Raw genomic sequence first — 18,785 nt, 5'->3', positions numbered from 1 at the left:
CATGGTGGGCACTTTGCCAGCCCTTGGCCCCCACCACACCATTTGTTTCTGATTTCTCTCTCCAGCCCCGCTGCCTGTCTCCCTTCCCCCCACCCAGCACCAAGCACGGCATAATCCCCAACCACAACTGGTTCTAATTAGGGCTAGGGGGGTGGTGAGGGAGGGGAGAGCCACTGCTACCCTTGCAGGCCCCAGAGCCTGCTCAAAGACTCCCACCAGATGGGATACCAGGAGGTTCCTTAGGAGGTGTGTGGGTCTGCTCCTCACCCCAGAGCACCTCCCTCTCCCCCTCCAGAGAGGAATGAGGCTGACCATCACGCTGTGTGGCCCCTCCATGGGTGGCACCTGAAGATAACAAGGCCCCACCCTGGCCACCCCTGCTCCTGAGAGAATGGCCAAGCCAGTGGGTATAACGGGGGTAAGAGAAAGGTGACCCCACATAAATGCTGGAGAGAAGCAAGGGAAAAGGATTAGACAAAGGGGGCAGCAAGCGTGGGCCTTGGACTGGAACATACTGGGGTCTTAGGAATCAGGAAATGGGGTACCTTTGGCCTCTGAATCCAGGGATGGGGTCCCAGCCTCTCGCTGCTCTCCAGAGTCCACAGACACGCTCCGCTCCCTCTTCACCTTGCCCTTGAGTGAGCTGAAAGGGGGCACCCCTGCTTGGGGGTTCTTCAGACTTGAGTTGCTGGGTGAGATCTGGTTGGCCTTGGCCCCATGGCTCCCCGCCCCCACGCCCTTCGGGCCCAGGTTGCAGGTGGGTCCTTGGTTCACATTCTGGTGCTGGGATTGGGCCCCTCCATTCCCTGTCTTGCCATGATTGGTCAACTTATTTTCTGGGTGCATTGGCTTGGCTGGGGCTGGGGGGCAGTGGCCGCGCGGGGACAGCGGCGGGCTCCCTGGAGCTTCTCTCCTCCTGGGGTGGGGTAACCTGGGACAAGGTGGGAGAAACACGAAAGGTTAATCTTGCTAGGGGCCTAGCATGCCTGCATTTTAACCGTCCCCATCCTGCCTCACTTAATGGTAATGGGCGTGGGGGCCAAGGAGCGTGTTAAGACCACCAGCTATTCCCTATCTCCTCCTGTGGTCCCTCAGACAAGGGCTGATGCCTTTCTCCACCTTGGGGAGTGAAGATAGGGCAATCCTCTCCACCTCTCAGACCCCACAATTCAAGTACAAACCAGGGCCTGGGGAGGCAGAATCCACCCCCACCCCCAACATCCATCGGACAGCAAGCCTCCCAGCAACTCCCCCCAACTAGCACCTGACCAACACCTGAACATCTCTTTCAGGGTTTGCTCTCTCCAGACTCCTTCCAAGGTCCTAATCCTCAACTTTGATGTGCTCCACACCAGCAGGTAAGGGGCACAGGACCCCAGGGTCACTGCTCATGCCTCAGCCCTAGTCCCCTGGGGACGTGGGGACAAGCACACTGCAGAGTGGTACCCACTGGTCCAGACAGCTCCTCAGAGCAGGACGGGAAAGCCTGAAGGGGGTCTACCAGCAGGGCTGGCAGGCAGGCAGGCAGGAGCAGGAGGGAAGGGGGAGGGGCACGGTGTGCAGAGCAGACTGGAGCGAAGCTGGAAGCCAAGGATTCCTGCAGCCAGGCTGCGGGCCCTTTAAGCTCCAGCCCGCTCCCCCCACCGCCTCCCCCTCCCCGGAGACCTATTAATAGCCGCTGGAAAGATCACATCACGGGAGAGGATATTTATCCCCCCTCATTCCACACCAGCTCAGATTTATTTCAGCTCTGCTGTCCTGCTGCTGCCGCCTGGCCCTGTCTGCCGGCTTCTCCTGGGGAAGGGGAGGGAGGCAGGCACCGCCCCTCCCTCCAGCTTCCACCCCCAGCTAGACTTGAGGCCAGAGGGCGCCACTGCACCCGACAGTGGGGTGGGCCGGGGTCTGCTCAAAGCGTTTTTTAGGAGGCAAGGGCTGAGAGGGACTAGAACAGCAGGCCTAGTTGATTGCCACTGCCCTCTGTCCCCTGGGACCAGACATGAAGGCTGTGGGCTCCTGCCTCTGGGCAGGCCATCCCATTCTGACCCCCCTTTAGCCCACCGGTGGCCTTAGAAGCCAAGTGGCCATAGGGCTCACTGTCCAAGCCAGCACATCTCAGCCCCATGATCACTGGGCCCTTCCCTTCCCCGCACTCCACACACACACACACTTCCCGCCCTCCACGACACCCACACACCTTGTCTTGTTAGCCAGGATCCTCATGGCTCCCACACACAGTGGGGCTACGGCCCCTGTGCGTGCCCAGGGCCCAGCCAGGTACTCGGTACTGGAGCACGGACTGCAGCAACAAGCCCCAAAGAGAAAACTTGTGACTTGGGGAGGGGGTGTAGGAGGGGAGGGGAGAAGGGAGGACCCAACAGCCCTAGGACTAGGGAACTAGACAGGGTAAGGTGGGAATGGAAAGGGAGGACTACTAGGTGGGGTCTCTATCCTAGAGGCCGATTGTATCCCCATCCCTCCCGCACCTGACCCTCAGGGAGCTTGCAGTCTCTAGCAGGGCCCCCCTTTCCCCGGGCGGCAGAGGCAGAAGTCACTAAAAGGATAGGTTGCAAAGGCGCCCGCGTGAGGCGGCCGTGAGGTCTGCTCTGGCCCCTTGGGGGACTCCCGCTCCCAGGCACGTCCTTCACCCCGGATGGGGTACTCCTCTCGCCCCGCCCCCAGGGCGCCCCCCGGCATCGAGGCGGCCTGGGTAGGGGCAATGCCCCGCCCCGCCCCCAGCTCGAGGCCTAGCCCGTGCCCATTCCAGCAGGCCCGGGCGGGCAGCGAGAGGCCTGGCGGGGCCCCGGGGCTGCAGCTGGGCTCTTCTGGAGACCAGTAACGCTGGCTCAGATTCCTCCCCGACCGCAAGAATGCAGGAGCCTCCCCTCCTCCCCCCCGCCCCTGCACCCCACCCCGCCCCCTTCGACAGAGCCCGAGCGAGAGGCAGAGCGAGCGAGGGAGCCAGCGAGCGAGCGAGCGAGCGAGCGAGCGAGCGAGGGAGCGGGAGACGGACAGAACTGCAGCGTGCCTCGCCGGGCCCCGCACGCGCCGCACGGACAGACACCCGGCCAAGTGCGGCCAGGGGCTGGGCGGGGCGGCGGCGGCGGCGGCTGCGGGCCGGGGTTCGGCCTAGCCCTGGGCGCCGCCTGGCAGGGGCGCCGAGACCCGCAAGCACCCGAACTCTGACTCACACACACTCACAGCTCACACGTGGACGGGGAGACAAAGACACGCACGGAGCCCAGGAAACTAGAGGCGCGCCCACGCCGACCCGCGGAGGTGTGCTGGAGGGCGAGGGAGGCGCTGGCCCAAGCAGGAGCACGGAATCAGCCTGGGGCACCCGCAGCCGCCCAAGCTGCCCGACGGCAGAGAGGGAGCGCGCCGACTCAGGGAACGGATGAAAAGACTGAGACCCGGCCCCAAGGGAACCAGAGAAAGTTGAGCCTGGTAGTGACAAAGGAACACACGCGCGCGTACACACAAACACGCGAGGCCATAGATACACCAACAGACTCACGCAAACACAGAAGCCTCACCCAACCGCCCCCTGCCCTGCGCTCCCCCGCCCCACCGATCGAGGTGGGGGAGGGGGGGAGACTTGGGCCCAGCCTCGCCCTCGTGATCCGCCCAGCGTGACACCGGTGCGCACTCTTGCCGCTCCCAGCGGGGCTGCTGGAGGCTGGGCTGGACGCGGAGGCGAGGCCCCCACCCACCCCTAACCGTGTGGGAGTCTAACCCTAAATTAACCCCAGGCGTATTGGCCTTCCCTTTTCTAGGTCTCCCTCCGGGAAGAGAGGCTCCTCAGGGGACGGTTCCAAAGTCCAGGGCCGGCTGGGAAACCTCCCTCCGCCAGCCCCAATCTCCTGCAACAGGTTAGAGCAGAAGCAGTTAAGAGGAGGGCTGGAGAGGGACCTGGGCTTAGGGACGGGGCCTGTGGCCTGACGCTTCTCAGTCAAGCTCGCACCTTCACCACCAAAGTCCTCAAAACTACCTATCACCTAAAGAGACAGTATTATTATCCCCATTTCACCAGAAAGAAACTGAGGTGTGCCAAAAGGAATCTGTGTGCCCCTGGGTCATGTGACCAGTATGTGGCAGCTCCAAGAGCCCATTCCTGGGGCTTCCCCCACCCCAACTTCAGTGTCTCCTCCCCCCTCCCTTGAAGTCAAGACTCCTCATCAGAGCCGGCACCAGAAAGGTGGGCTTCTAGGCCCGCACTACCTCCTGTGTTTACAGCTTCAAATGTTGGGACTTGGAATATTTTGGGAAGGGGCTGTTAGAAAATTAGTTCTCTCCGGTGTCCCCAGTCAGTCCTCAGAAGGATCTTGGAGTGGCCCTCCCCTCTCCAACCCCACCCCCTCGCTCCCACCCCACCGCAGGGCGAGCTGAGTCAAGCACAGATGAGTCAGGACTTTCCCATCTCACACCTCCCCCCTACCCCTCAGGAGTTTGCAGGGGCTCCCAAAGACCATTCCACCTCTACACCCTCAGCTCCCCCCAAGACACCTGGAGGGCCTAGGGATGGGGGGTGGCTAACTCCTGGTGGGTGCTGGGAGTGAAGGGGGCCTCCCGCACAGGAGCAGGAGCGCCTGGGATGAGGGAAAGGAAAGGCATGGGACACTGGAGTGGTGACTTGTGCTCACAAGCAGGAGCAAAGGGCCAGGGGCACAAACCAGGAGGCTGTTGAGACAAAGAGCCTGAGGTCAGCTGCTTCCCCATGGCCTTCCCTAGGGCGTTAGGGGGAGCCGGTGAACCTGACCCAGGTGGGGGGAGGGAGATCAGGAAGGCTTCCACGGATGCCTTCAATGGAGGCTCAACACAGAACCAGCACAGGTATAATGGGCATTCACACACCAGTGGCAACCTGACTATTTTCAGCTGCCCCAGCGCTGGGACCCCCTGCTTGGTTCTCCAACTGGCCCACTGGCCTCATTGCCTAGCTCAAAACCACCCAAGAGAGGAAACAAGAAAAATGGTTTGGAGGGGCACCTGGGTGGCTCAGTGGGTTAAGCCGCTGCCTTCAGCTCAGGTCATGATCTCAGGGTCCTGGGTTCAAGTCCCGCATCAGGCTCTCTGCTCGGCAGGAGCCTGCTTCCTCCTCTTTCTCTCTGCCTGCCTCTCTGCTTACTTGTGATCTCTCTCTGTCAAATAAATAAATAAAATCTTTTAAAAGAAAAAGAAAATGGTTTGGAGGCTTCATGCTCCCCAGCATGGTGGGCAGACTCCTCTATAGAGAAGAAATGGGCTGCTCAGGCCCTCCGTGAGCCATGGGGGTGGAATTATTGTCCCTGGGCTCAAGGAGATGCAGCTCCCAAGACAAGGGCTGGGTCCCTTTTCCCCTGGGTTTCTGGACTCCTTGGTCCCTAGAAGCTCTCCTCTACCACCCAGGTCACTTCCTCTTCCTGAGGTGGTGACTCAGCCCAAGAGGGGAGGTCAAGGATTCACAGCCCAGCAGGAAATCTGCTCGAGGACCAAGGTATTGCTCTGGGACCCTCTGTGTGGGTCCTCGGAGGCCTTCCCCTCACCCTGGCTCCTGGCAGCTCTCCCCACTTCCCCCAACCCCACCTCTTGCCAAAGGAGACCATGCAAATCAATCATTTTTGTCTGGTTGACAAACCACCTTGCCCCACCTGCAGCCCCAGAGTGTTGCCAGGCAACCCCAGTCCTGCAGTTCTGTGGGAACTCCTAGTCCCAGACTACTTTAGTTGGGGTCTCTGAACAAGGTGCTTCTGGGGAGAAGGGGGTGTTCTGCCCATTCTGGTGCCCACTCTCCCTTCTGGAGTCTGTAAGACAAGTGGCATTGCCTAGACAAGCTTGAAGTCACCTCTCTTGGCTCCCTCAGCCAGTGCCAAGGTGGCCAGACCTTGGGACGCAGTCATGCCTTGGCAGTGGGGTGCCCCCAAAGGCTGCTGCCCAGTCCCTGGCTGCCCCCTCCCTCAGGGCGGAGGGGGAAGGGAGGGTGGGGGGCACAAGGAAACAAGACAGGGCAGGAAGCCCAGGCAGGCGGCGGGCACTCTGGGCCAGGCACAAACAGCCAACACAGGAAACCACAGCCCACCCCCGCCCACCCCACCCGCCCAAAGCTCTGGGAGAGAGGAGCTGCCAAGAGCCTGGTACCCCCAACCGGGGTAAGGGCCCAGGGTTAGCCCGGGGCAAGGCAAGAGCCAGAAGTTCTCTTCAGTCCTCTCTCTGCCCCAGACCCTACCTGGGGAGGGGGAGAGGAAGCCAGGCTGGCAGGGATGGTGCTGCCTCTTTAAATCCACCGAAATCCTGAGCTAGGCCCAACCCAGCTCTGGTTTCACAGGAAGGAAAGGAGCTCAGGAGCCAGTAGGGCAGGCAGTGGTGGCTGGAATTAGCCCCACCGGCCCAAATATATCTGGTCTCCGCCTGCCACCCCACTGGCACTTCCTGGCCCCTGGCACCTGCACCACGGTGGGGGTGGGAGAGGGTCTAGGTGCTCCTCCCTCCCTGGGGGAGACCCCGGTGTCTGCAGTGGTCCTGTCGCTGGGTACACGTGGGTGAAAGGTGACTTCCCAAAGCCCAGAGGCCCAGAAGGGAGGACTGGGCAGGGTAGCCCCCTGTAGGCCCTCACCTGGCCTGTCCTCCAAGGGGTTAATCTGGCCCCTGTTGGGGGGGGGTGGCCTAGGAACCTCCTCCAAACTGCCTGGCGGCTGGGAACAATGGGGCCATTGTGGGAGGACCAGAGTGCGGGCAGACTGCTGGCACAGCCAGCAGCGCACCACGGGGCGGGACCTCACCCAGCGACCGACACTCGGCTTGCTCCCCCAGGTACCGCCAGCGGCAGACACATCCTCCCTGCCCCCTCACCCCGCCTGCCTGGCCCAAGCCCCTGGCCCCAGCAGCACCTGGAGGGCCCTCCAGCTCTGCCCACGTTGACATCCAGATGGCCGTGACCCTGCAGGAAGCAGGAGCCTGTGGGCCAGGACTGGGTGGGGGTGGGGACTGAGAGACAGGATGTATGCCTGTGATCCTCCCGCAGGGAAGACAGGAAGGCCAAACGGGGTTTCTGGTGTCAGTCCTGGCACCCTCAGGGTAGAAGGGCTTAGGGGATTGTGAGACCAGGGACAGGCAGGGTCCCCTGCCCCCAGGCCTCCTTTCCCACACTCATTCCAGAAACCTGCTCCCTGAAGAGATCCTGTCCCCAGAAGCCTTACCTCCTGGGGTTGGGATGCCAGGCCTGGAGTGCATTGAGGGTTACGAGGGCCGGGTTCACGGTCAGGGAGACAAGGTGCCAATCACATCCCGCCCTGTCTGAGCTAGAGGACTTGTCCCTCTGACCTGTATCCTCATCTTCAAAGTGAGGGTACATGTATAGGGTAAGATGGTTTTCTTAGTGAAACCAGCTCAGAGAATGCCTATGACATAGTTGGCCCTCAAGAAACCACCTCTGGCCACAATGTCCCTCCCCTTCTTTACCCTCTCGTAGCCCCCAGATATGTGGGCATTTGGTAAATAAAGGTAGGCATTTGCCCTTGGAGCATCCAAGGGAATGGGGCCCAAGGACATCATATAAGGGGGACCAGGTACAAAGACGTGGCTCTTCTGCTCTCTTGGAAGAGCTAGCTCTTCCCTGGGCATCACTGACTTCACCGACATACACTCAAAACCAGAGTGTGAACCCAGAAAGCAGTTATCCACTCTCTTAGCTTCAGGTGTGTGTCTCAAAACCTCAGGAGGCAAGTCAGAGGGGATTTCCTGTCAATAGTGGCCCAGCTGCCCCCAGCCAGGCAGCCCTCTCCCTGCCTACTTGGTCATCTCCTGCAGGACGTGGGGTGGAGGAAGCTGGAGCCTACTTTCTCCTCATGCATGCACGTCCTTAAAGAGCGAAGGGTCTGAGAGGGCCAGAGTAGCAACTGGTGCAGGAAGTTCTGGAAAGCAGGGGTCCAGGGAAAAGACTTGTCCTCTTCTCAACTAGAGAGGGTTGTCCCTCTCAGGGTGGCTCCACAAGCCCCCAAAGGGTTAATAAGGCCCTAAAAATAACCTGCTCCCAGCAGGACCCTCCAGCCATCTGTTCCCATTTTCTCCTGTTCACATTGGAACATCTGAAACCAGCCCTAGAGCCCCAGCCCGATCCCAAAAATAGCCCCAGCCTGCCCAAGGAACAGGCCCCAGGGGCCAGGCATAGGCAGCATGGCCAGCCCAGCAGTGCAGCACGGCCCAGGCCAACCCAGAGCCCTCACTTTCAGGCCCATAGAAGGGAAGGGTCCTCTCTGGCTCCAGAAGAAGGGCTGAGGGTTCCAGAAGGATGCGTGGAGCCAGGGGCGGTACCAGGCCAGAGAAGGTTCCTGGCCACCAAGCCCAGGTTTCAGACCCAGGAGCCCTGGGATCACAGGCACTTCTGCCACATCTTACAATCCACTTTCCCCTGAGATCTGGATACTCACTCCCTGGAAGAGCCAAACGCTGTCTGTCCACTCTGCTGTCCACGCCTGGGGTCCTCCTCCAGAGGTTCCCAAGCCTCGGCTCCATGCCACTCCCCTCAGAAGCCCTGCTCACCCCGTGTTCCTTGGCACTCACCCTACCCCAGGGCACACAGGGCTGAAGCAGAACTCTTTCCAGCGCTGCCCACACTTACCACGCAGCCCATGAAAAGAGTCCTCTGGCCCCTATGGATACTGATGTGACCCCACCCCTCCTCTGAGCTTCAGGATGCCTCCTCCCTGCCCGTCTGTGTGTGGCAGGTGCCAGGCATGCCCATCTGGGCTTCTATACATATCACAGGCCTGGGCCCTGCTCTGCCACACTCGGGGAAAATGCCCAGGCAGAGGGTACAGGGAATCCGGGGGACCCTGGGGCAGCCCTAACAGCTGCCATGCATGTCGCAGCTCCACACTGCCACTGTTCTCCCCAAGGAAGGTCCCTGACCCCTTAGGCCAGGAAGGAGAGGAGGCAGCCAGTTAAGCCATTTAAGGACAGAATGTGGCGTTCAGCCTGGTGCAAGAACAGAGCAGCCGGGATGGAAGGGTGGGAGGGTGCTAAGTTGATCTGAGCCAGCAGCCTGGGGGAGGGAGAGCTCAGCCTGAGAAGCACTGGCAGATAGGGAGGGACATGTCCTACGTCCCCAAGGCCCCTCTCTGGGCCTATGGCCATTTGGTGAACCTGCACCCAAGATGTAAGCTGGCTCCAACAGTGGGGAGACTGAGGCAGTGAGAAAGTGAGTCTGGAAGGGTCTTAGAATCTCCGAGTCCAAAGTACTGGGAAGGTTGTTCTCCCCCACCCCCACCCGCACTCCCCAGTCCTCCACTGCCGATGGCCAACCATTCTTCCAGGCCAAAGCGCCCCCGGGGGTGGGGTTAGGAGTTCCTGGAGAAAGCAATGTCTAGGAGCAAAGAGGAGGCTCACTACCTCATACTGAGCATTTTACGCCATCGCATCAGGCTGTCCTGAACACTACACATACACACGATCTAATTTAATCCTCACAACAGCTCTACACCAAAGTACTTTTATGATCCCCCAATTTAAGGCACAAGGAAGTTAGGTGACTTGCCTAAATTACACAGTCCAGAATGAGAAGAATAGGGATTTGAACCCAGACACGCCCGCAACTGGGTTCTTAACCATTTTGCGAGACCAGTTCACCCTGTATCAGTGCTCTAACGAGAGAATGGGCGCCCCTCACCATTCCACACACACTCCCTCCACGCCCGATGTGCCCCAGGTCCTGGCTAGAGACCACAAATTCCTGCCCAAGGAAGAGATCAGAGAGAGGGCACCCCTCCCCACCCCCTCGGCACAGGTGCCCTGAGAGCAAAGTTCTCCGGGGGGCCCCCAGTCCCACCCACCCCCAGTCCGCTATGTCCTCCTTGGTCCCTAATAGTCGGAAGGGAGCCAGGCAAGTTACCATGACAACAATACCGGGCCCCTGCTGAGAGAGACCGGTGGGCTGGAGAGGAGTCTGCCACCCCTCTCCCTCTCCAGGTGGGGGTCAAAAGTCAAGTGGGACTCACTAATGAAGGGTAGAGTCCAAGCCCTGCCCCCACACCTGCTCAGCCACACCTGTCACTGCTCCCCACTTTTTTCATTGCCTGAGTTGGAAATGGGATGACTTCCTCCTGGTCCCTGAGAGGCAGTGGCCTCCAGCGGGCCCCCAGGAAGGAGAGTGGGGGGATCAGAAGCCCCTCCCTCCGGAGGACAGTCTGAGAGACGTGCCTCCTCCCAGACCTCTGCCTTCTGCAGCCTTCCCTAGTCAGCCCAGGAGCCTACAGGCGTGTTTGTTGTGAATTCAGGGAGTTGTTGCTAAGTAAGGAAGGAGGGGAGGGAGGGAAGGAGGGGGGGTTAGCAGTAGGGAGAGAGCGTGCGTGTGTGTGTCTGTGTGTGTGTGTGTGTGTGTGTGTGTGTGTGTGTGTGTCTGTGTGTCTGTGTGTCTGGAAGCCAGGGCAGAAACCACATTTCGGTGGCTGATAGCCACCCTGGCTTTGACTCAGCAGGGGGAGGCCAAAGCCAGGACAGAGCGGGGCAAGCACTTGGGATGACCAGGAAACCCTACCTTGCCCTCCAGGGGTGATTGGGCAGGAGCTCCCCACCTCCCGGGCCTGGAAAGATTCCAGCTCTGAGAAGACCTGGGACTTTCACAGGGGTGGGGCTTTACCCCTCCCTGCCCCAGCCCCACCCCCCAGGTTCCAGGTTGTAAGGCTGCTAGCTCCCCTCCTCTGGGGGCAGGAGAATGAAAGGAGAAGTGGGGGCAGAAAGCCAGGAGGAGGGTGCCCAAGACAAAAAGCCAAGCAGGAGACCAGCAGACAGGAGAGCAGCAAGGAGGCTGCAGAGGGCGGGCACAAGCACACGGAGCTCTCACCTCAGGAGTAACGTGTGCCGGGCTCAGGCTCAAGGGTGTGGTCTGGGAAGGGGGCTCCCTGTGGAGAGAGGGTCACTCACAGCTAGAAGCCCCAAGCCAGCAATCTAGGGCCCTGCTCCTCCCATAACCCCAGCCCCTCCCCCAACATGTACACCACAGAAACGTGTACACACACACACACACACACACACACACACACAGCCTGCAGCTCCAGGAAGTCTCTGAGCTACTCGGACACGACCACACACCCCCCCCCCCCACTCCAGGACTTCTGTGGATTGGCTGGGAGCCAGGCCTGACCCAGCTGCTGCACCACACTGCTCCCCCTCCCTATCCTGGAAGCAGGAAAGGAGAAGGCACTAGAAGATGCCTTCGACAGAGGCGGGGCCAATGACTCCCATGACCTGGCCTGAGGTCCTGGGGGAAGGGATGGGGAGACCAGAGGACCCTGGCTTTCAGTGCCAGCCAGCCCCAGGGTCATCCTATGTCAGAGATAAAAATGGGGCCTCTCCCGTGTCCATGTGTGGTCCCTTTGGCTATACCCCTTGTCCCCTGAAGACGCAAAGTCCCCACCGGCCTGGTTGGGAGGGCCTGGGGTGAGAGGATCTGGCTTAGCAGTTCTGTAGGAGGGGGGCTGGGTGAAGCTCCCACAGGCAGGCGGGAGGGAAGCTGGTGGCTGGGCTCAGTTTGTACTGGGGGTCAAAGGGGAGTTCTTTTCCGAAGAATTCTGGGAGAGACGCCAACTAGAGCAAGCTGCGAACCACCCCTCCCTCTTTCTCTCTCTCTCTCTCTCTCTCTCTCTCTCTCTGCACTGGGGGCAGGGGGGTGTCCCTGCCAACCAGACTTAACCCTGTCCAGCCTGTGTTGCTCCCAGGCCCAGGAAGGGGGAGCTGGGTAGGAGACCTCCAGCTGGGCCCAACTTCCAGTTCAAGAGGGCAGGTGCGGGGCCTCTGCTGCCAGAATGAAGCTGGTTCCACACAGCCCCATCTGGTAGTGCCCTGCCCTGCCGCCCCCTAGGTGACTTTTCTAGGCTCATCTCCTGAAGGTGTCTGCAGTGACGTGTGTGTGCGTGTCTCAGAGACAGAGATTGAGAAACAAACTGAAAATTCCTGGCCAAAGCCCTCCCCTTGCTGGGTCACTGAGCACTGTACCAACCTGTGCCTCTAGGCCTCCCTTCCTCCCACTGTGTCCTGGGACCAGAGGCCACGGGGGTGGGGGGAAGGGACAGCTTATCCTCTGCCTACATCCTGCTGCTGTCTGCACAGGCCCTGGACTCCTACAAACAGCCCCTGCCTGGGCCCTCTTCTTCCTCACTGATCTGACCCAAGTGCTTCTAGAAGAAAGCATTCAATTAGAGCCTGAGACCCCAGGATGGGATACTGAGTCATAGGAGATTAACAAGGGTTCCGGGGCCCGAATCCCATGCTAACATAACTCTGTTATCACCACCCTTGCTTTGGGAAAAAAAAAATAATAATAACAACAAAAAAAACCTCCCCCCTGCCTCCTCCCCCACTGTAGAACACTGTCTAATTGCAGAATGAACTTAAACATGAAGGACTTCCCAGGCTACAATGGCAGCTGGCCCCACCCCAAATACCCCAAATGCCTTGTATTTCTGGGGTGGAATATCACCCCCTTAGGATTCTAGCTTCCTCTGTCTTCTGTAAAGACTGGAAATATGAATGTCTTGTCTTGTTTTGCTGCCTCCCCCTAGCTAAAGAAGTCAACTTTCCTGAATCTTAAATTAGCCACCAAGCTCCCAGGTCTGATGCGGCCAGCCCCTTCCTCAACCCCAGTGAAGCAAGTGACTGGGATGGAGGCTTAACTCCCTCTCCTAGCCCTTCCTTTGGGGACTGGCCTCCCTATGATCACCCACCACTGTATCATGAGGTCAAGAAGAGGGTGTTGGGACCCCAAAGGTGCTGGGTGTCTGTGAGGGGCAGAGGAAGAGAGCCCAGTCGGGGGGAGGGGAGCAGTTTATCCCAAAGTCTCCCCATGCCACCACTTTCTCTCCAAGGACCCTGGCCCTGCCAGAAGCCTTGGCCCCACTCCAGGAAATCTCCCTATCAAGGGACAGAGTACTCCATGTCCCAGGTTGCTGCGGGGAGACCTGTGACTACACACACCAGTCATGTTCAAAGGGAGGAGGAGAGAAGCAGGAACAGAAGCAGAACACACACACACATGTTTACACACACATAAACTCATCGAAGAGACACAACCCCAGGCACACACACTCCTCAGAGACACTCCCTGGGACGTGCAACTGAGACGCAGACACGACTCCCAAAGACACACGTCCAAGATCTCTACCTCCTAAAAATAACCCCAAACTCCCTAAGAATGCCTCGAGACCCACAGAGGCTGCCATACTCCCAAGGAATGAGGAGAGCCAGAATCACAAAAGACACAGGCCAGTCACACAGACCTGCTGACAGACAGAAGATATACCCACACTGGGATACACAAACACACCACACACACACACACACACACACACACACAGTAGTATGCACGTGGCTGAGTGCTAGCACTCGAACTCACATACACACACAGACCCTGGCAATGCACAGCGTGAGGTCAGATTAGAGGACTAAATTCTGGACTAGTGGGGAGGAGGGGAGCCAGAGGGGGGTGGAGAAGTACTCAGGGATTTCAAAACAATCTTGGTTTCGAAATGCTGGAAATGCTGGATTCAGGGCCATTCCCAGTTGAGGCTGGGGGGTGGAGAGTAGGGGGGAGGGGAAGGCAGGCCAGCGAAGGGCCACCAGCCCTTTGGAGAGGGGGTGGGGCAGAGGGAATCCCAGCCCCCCAGAGAGGGGGGGCCTGGAAGAGACACCAAGGTTAGGAGGGTCTGGTGGTCTAGGCACCAGCAGGAAGGGCCTGGGGTGGAAAGGAGGCGAAGAACGAGAGGACTCTGCTTTGGCCACTGACTGAAAAAGTAAGAAGGCAGGGGAGGCTGCCGTTCCCCTCAGGAGTGAGAGGAAGAGGGAAGCTGCCTGTGCCCTTCTCCTCTACAGAGTAACAACCAGGCTCCCCTTTACCAGCTAGTAGAGCCCAAAGGTGGGCCCAAAGCTAAGGGGTCCGAGGGGGTGGGGAGACAGCAAGGGCCCCACAGGGCTCAGAGATCCTCCGTGGGACCCAGGACTCCCCATACTCAGAGCAAGGTGGGAGACAGCTCCTGGAGAACCAGGGGCTTCCCTCTTCTTCATGGGGAGGGGGGCTTTTGAGGAGACTGAGGCAATGCCACATACCCCCACACCCAGGAAGTCACCCCTCCCCTCCCAGGGCAGCAGAATGCCCTTACTGCTCCTCCCCCAGCCTCTAGGGAAAGTGGGCAGTTCTCTCCCAGGGAGGGGAGGTCAGGCCAGGCTGGAGGTGGGGCTCTGGAGGCCTGGCCCTGGCACCCAGCAGAGGAAATTCCAGGCTGTAACTCCAGGCTGCCTTTAGGGCCGCCCATCCAAAGGACAAGCAGCACCTCAAGAGCGAGAGCGCTGTGGGGGCCTTCTCCGCCTAGCCCCCCAGCTCCTGGCTTCCGGCTACCTAGCCCTCCAACTGGCCCCAGCCCAGCTCTGATAGTTAGAGGACTGGACCTGGGGAAACAGCCTCTACCAGACCCATCCCGGCCCCTTGGCCACTCTGAGCTGCCTTTCCCCAGATCCCTGGGGGCAGCCCCTCCAGTGTGGCTATGGTGGGCAGCTGCCAGGGCTGGCAGGCAGGGGCACACATGCCAAGCTACAGCAGCCAGGCGCTCAACAGGTTGAGCCAGTCCCTGGAACAGCCAGCCCCACCCCAGGGAGAGCGGGCCTGGCAGAGGCTCCCTGCCCGCGGCACCCAGCCTGCACCCGCTTGGCTCCCACGGCTGCCCGCTTTCCCACGCTGCCATCCCCTTCTGCCCCCTCCCCCCAGGTCAGCACCCGGGCAGTGCCCAGGGCTCCTGGCACAAGGAAGGAATGCCATTTCCCCAACACCCCTGGGTACCCAGGCTTTTGGGGTGCCTCACCACCAGCAACCAAGGAGCCCCAGGAAGAGTAAACAAGAACCCCAAAGTGTTCCCCCCACTTCCTTGCAGGCTTTTCCCAGTCCCGGGAAGAACGGATACTCAGACACCCTGGCTCCCTTTAGCTGCCCCATCCCCTGGGCACTGGGGCAGAAGTTCAGCCTGTGGCGCCAGAGGCAGTGTGGGGGTGCCCCCAGCTCCGGTCTTATACTCCCTGGAGGAGGGGCTGCGGAGCTGGGTGAGTTCTGACTCCTTCCACTCCTGCCAGAGCTGCTGCTACCTGCAACCCTGGTTCTCTTCTCCCTCCACCCCACTCCTGGGCTCCATCCCGGCCACTCCCCCACAGGCAGGCATCCCCCCTTTGCAGGCATCTTCTTTAATCTAAAGCAGGTGCCAGGCATTCCAGCTGAGTCCACACTGCCACCCACTAGGCCTCTGCCCAGAAGGCTACTGTCCTGCTTGTTCAGGGAAGCAGAGTCTCCAGCCCAGGGCTTCTGTTTAACCCAGGTACCCAGAAGCTGGGGGCCAGGAACTACGCAGACAGAGGCACAGGCGCCCTGCACAGGGTCAATAAGCAAGTTCGCAAGTCCCCCCATTACGACTGTTGCACTAGTCCCAGGTTTCTGTGGACCACCAAACCTTCCCCAGGACTCTGTAATGTCGTCCCACCTTGACCCTCAAGCCCGGTAATTAGAAACTCATCTTGAACCCGCACATGGACCTCCAGGACCCATCTCCAGCCATGGGGCCCCTGCTATTCCAAACACAAGTGTTGCCATGGATGGAAGATGATAGGTACTCTACCCCCAAACCAGCACCCTTCTCAAACATCAACCCTTCCCCCAGGCTCCACCCCTAATCAGGAGCAACACAGGTAAGCAGGGAGCCTCTAGAGAGAGGTGGCTAGACCCTGGCCTTCCAGGCCTGGTTCTCCAAGGCCAAGGAGCCTGATCACCTTGGGGAGGTAACACCTTCCTTTTCTACCAGACTTCCCTTACCCCTCACCTTCCTGACCCATTCTCACTGCATCCTGAGGCTTCAAACCAGTCGCCTCACAGATGACACAGAAAGACGGGGCCTGATCATGCTTTCCCCTGGGGCTATGAAATCGTGGTCCTGACCCAGAGAAGGCAAGACCCGTGCTGGAAGCCACAGAAAAGCCAGGCCCAGCAGAAGTGTCTGCTCTCCGGAGAGGCTGAGGAGTGGGGAGAACAAGAGGAGTAGAAGGCCACCCACCCTGGAGGTCAGGCTCAGAGAGCTGCCCAGAGACATCAGTAGGGTTCCAGCAGACACAGTGTGAAGACAGCTTTCCTAGGTAAAACTGGAAACCAAGGCCAAAGATCAAGTGGGCCTCAAGCCCCTATCCCATGGCTCAGTCACATGCCCAGCTCACCTCTCCCAAAGCAACACTCTTCCTCCCTGCAGCAGAGCCCCCCTCCACACCTCCCCAGACACAGACACACACCCCAAGCAGCAGACAGACTGAGGGAGGCGGGAGGAGGGGGTGTCAGAAAAACCCGGAAGGAAGGAGGCTGGACAGACAGACAGAAGCAGATCCTGGCTTCACTGCTCCAGAGAGACACCCTCCAGACTCCCAGACTGCGAGGGACATGCTCTTTCTCAGCAGCCCAGAGGGAGAAGGGGAGAATAGACTTTAGTGTCTCCAGAAACCAAAATTCCAGCAGCCCAGGGATAGGGCATACTCCAGACAAGCTAAAAGCCTTAAGTCTCACTTCTCTTCCTCATATTCCTCCCCCAGGAGCTCCCAGCACCAAGGCAGGGGGAGCCTCCCCTTAGCAGTGCAGGGACACCTCCAAGGAACTGTGTGACTGCCCCACCCCCCAGCCAAGCCCACACTGCTGAGAATCCTTGGCAGGGGAGACTCCAGGAGTCACAGCCCCTATTGCTCCTAGGCACTGCTTGGGGGCAGAGGGTAACCCCAGCAATCCCCAATCCTAATGCACTTCCTTCTGGAGGCTCCCATCAGCCAGGGGAGGAGTGCTGGGGTGTGAGACCCAAGAGGTTGGGGAGCCTGGGAGGGGGACTACATCTCCCAGAAGCCCCCAGGGCAGGGTTGCTGCTCCAGCTGGCCCAAGGCCGGCCTTGTTCTCTGCGCTAGGGTGGCAGGGTCCCCTGGTTGTCCCTAAGCCCTCTCCCCTGAGCTCTGGGGCTGCCAACCTGACTGGGGGCCCAAGAGTAGTCACCACTAACCCTGGGGGAGTCCCCCAGCCCTTAAACAGCCTGGGGGTGCGTGCCAGAGGGCAACAGACAATCAGACTATGTTCCCCCTCCCCAGTTCAAACTGGATCTCCCTCCTCGCGCCTCTGCCCGCCTGGCATGACTTTCACCCTCGGCCCCAGCCCACCCCTCACCTCGCGCGGGTCGGGGGTCCTCACGCCAGACCGGAGCTGGACGCCATGACCAGATCAGGGTCGGTGACTGGATTGGGGTCCTCCGGCTTGCCAGATGGAGGTGCGGAGGGGGGCGGGCAGGCGGTGATCTTTTGATCCTGGACGCCTTGATCTCAATACCAGCCCGGCCCGGGAGAGGGTATCCGGGGGTCGCTGGGCGCCTGGGTTCCTGCCTCCCAACCGCCGAGCATGGTCGTGGGCGCCGGACAGCGGCGGGAGAGCGTGCACACCCGCCCGACCCGGGGCTCGGGGCTGGGGTCTCGGCCCCAAACCTCACGGCTCCGGCTCCTGCTCCTCCTCCCTTCCTTCCTTCCTTGCTTCCTTCCTTCCTTCCTCCCTTCCTTCGCCTCCTCCTTTCACTTTCCCCGAGGCCCGCGGGGACGGCGGGCGCGGGGCGGGGAGGGGGCTGTCTGGGCGCTTATTGTTGGTCGGACGCCGAGGGTCCGGGTCGCAGCCCCCGGGCGGCGCGGCGCCGGGGGACCCAGGCGTGCGGGCGTCCGGCCGGCTGGCTCCGGGCGGCGTCAGTGGTGCAGCGGCCCCGGGTCCGGGGCATGTCCGGCCACTGGCTCCGCCGCGCGCCGCCGCCTCCCCGGGTTCCCCTGCGCTGCCGGAGCCTCTCTCGCCCCTCCACTCGGCTCCTCTCCCCAGCCTGAATAAGCATCGGGGCTCTCTGGCTGCCTCCTTCTGCCTTCATACCAGAGCCCGGAGAGGCCCCTGTCAAAATAAGAGCTCCCCCATCTCTCTCGCCTCCTCGCCCAACCCGGCTCCCCCAGCCTCCCAGTGGTCTGACTCGGTAAGGCGCCCGGCCGGGATGCGGGAGGCAGGTTGGTCCGGGGGTGGGGAGGGGGCTTCTATCCGCCTCTCCTCCCCATTCCTGAGGACTGGGGAAGAGGCGCGCCAACAACATCCCCGGCTGGAGAGAGGTTTCACAAACCTACCCTCCAGTCTACACTGATTGGAAGGGATGGGAGTTCCCTGGACTCCCCTCAACCCCCAACACACACACACACACACACTCTCTCTCTCTCTCTCTCTCTCTCTCTCTGCTGGATCCCTTTTCACTGTACCCATCCACATTCATTATAAACCGAGCATCTCTTTATTCATTTGTCTTTCCTAGTAGACCATGAGGTCCTTGAGGGCATAGACTGAATGTTTTTCATCTCAGTCCTTAGCACAAAGTGGATGCTAAGAAAATGTGGAAGTAAAATCTTTGTCTTCTCCAAAGAACTCCTAACCTCAAAGTGCTACACACACACACACACACACACACACAAGACCCTATAAGAGGGTAGATGCAATGAATAAGAAATTGTAAAGCACTTTTTAAAAGCGTTTCACAAATGTGATGTCAGTGTTTACCACTGACCTTTGAGAAAGAGGTTATGGCCCCATTACACTGATGGGGAAACTGAGCCTTATAGTAGTTAAGGACCTCCTCAGGGTTATACAGCTAGAAAGTGGTAAGCCCAGGAGAAGAATTTGGGACTCCTTGTCCCAGGATGCTTTCCTTATATCCTACTGCTCCCACCCAAAATTAATACCAACCACTAACAAG

The 18,785-nt window shown here is 59.9% G+C and overlaps 1 protein-coding gene across 1 annotated transcript in view; it reads right to left on the bottom strand.

The window, feature by feature from the left end:
* Positions 1 to 17,968, bottom strand: part of BCL9L (BCL9 like) — a 28,209-nt gene extending 10,241 nt beyond the window's left edge. Inside the window, 4 exon segments of the mRNA XM_045080450.1 lie at positions 546 to 931; positions 2,195 to 2,296; positions 10,814 to 10,871; positions 17,189 to 17,968. Coding sequence (XP_044936385.1) covers positions 546 to 931; positions 2,195 to 2,220 — 412 coding nt within the window. The 5' untranslated portion in view covers positions 2,221 to 2,296; positions 10,814 to 10,871; positions 17,189 to 17,968.
* Positions 17,969 to 18,785: the final 817 nt, after the last annotated feature.

The sequence above is a fragment of the Mustela putorius genome, unplaced genomic scaffold (genome assembly GCF_011764305.1).
Source record: "Mustela putorius furo isolate JIRA1106 unplaced genomic scaffold, ASM1176430v1.1 tig00000460_pilon_pilon_pilon, whole genome shotgun sequence".
NCBI classification, from domain to species: Eukaryota; Metazoa; Chordata; class Mammalia; order Carnivora; family Mustelidae; genus Mustela; species Mustela putorius.
The sequence above is the reverse complement of the archived record's forward strand: the minus strand, read 5'-3'. Positions and strand labels throughout refer to the sequence as shown.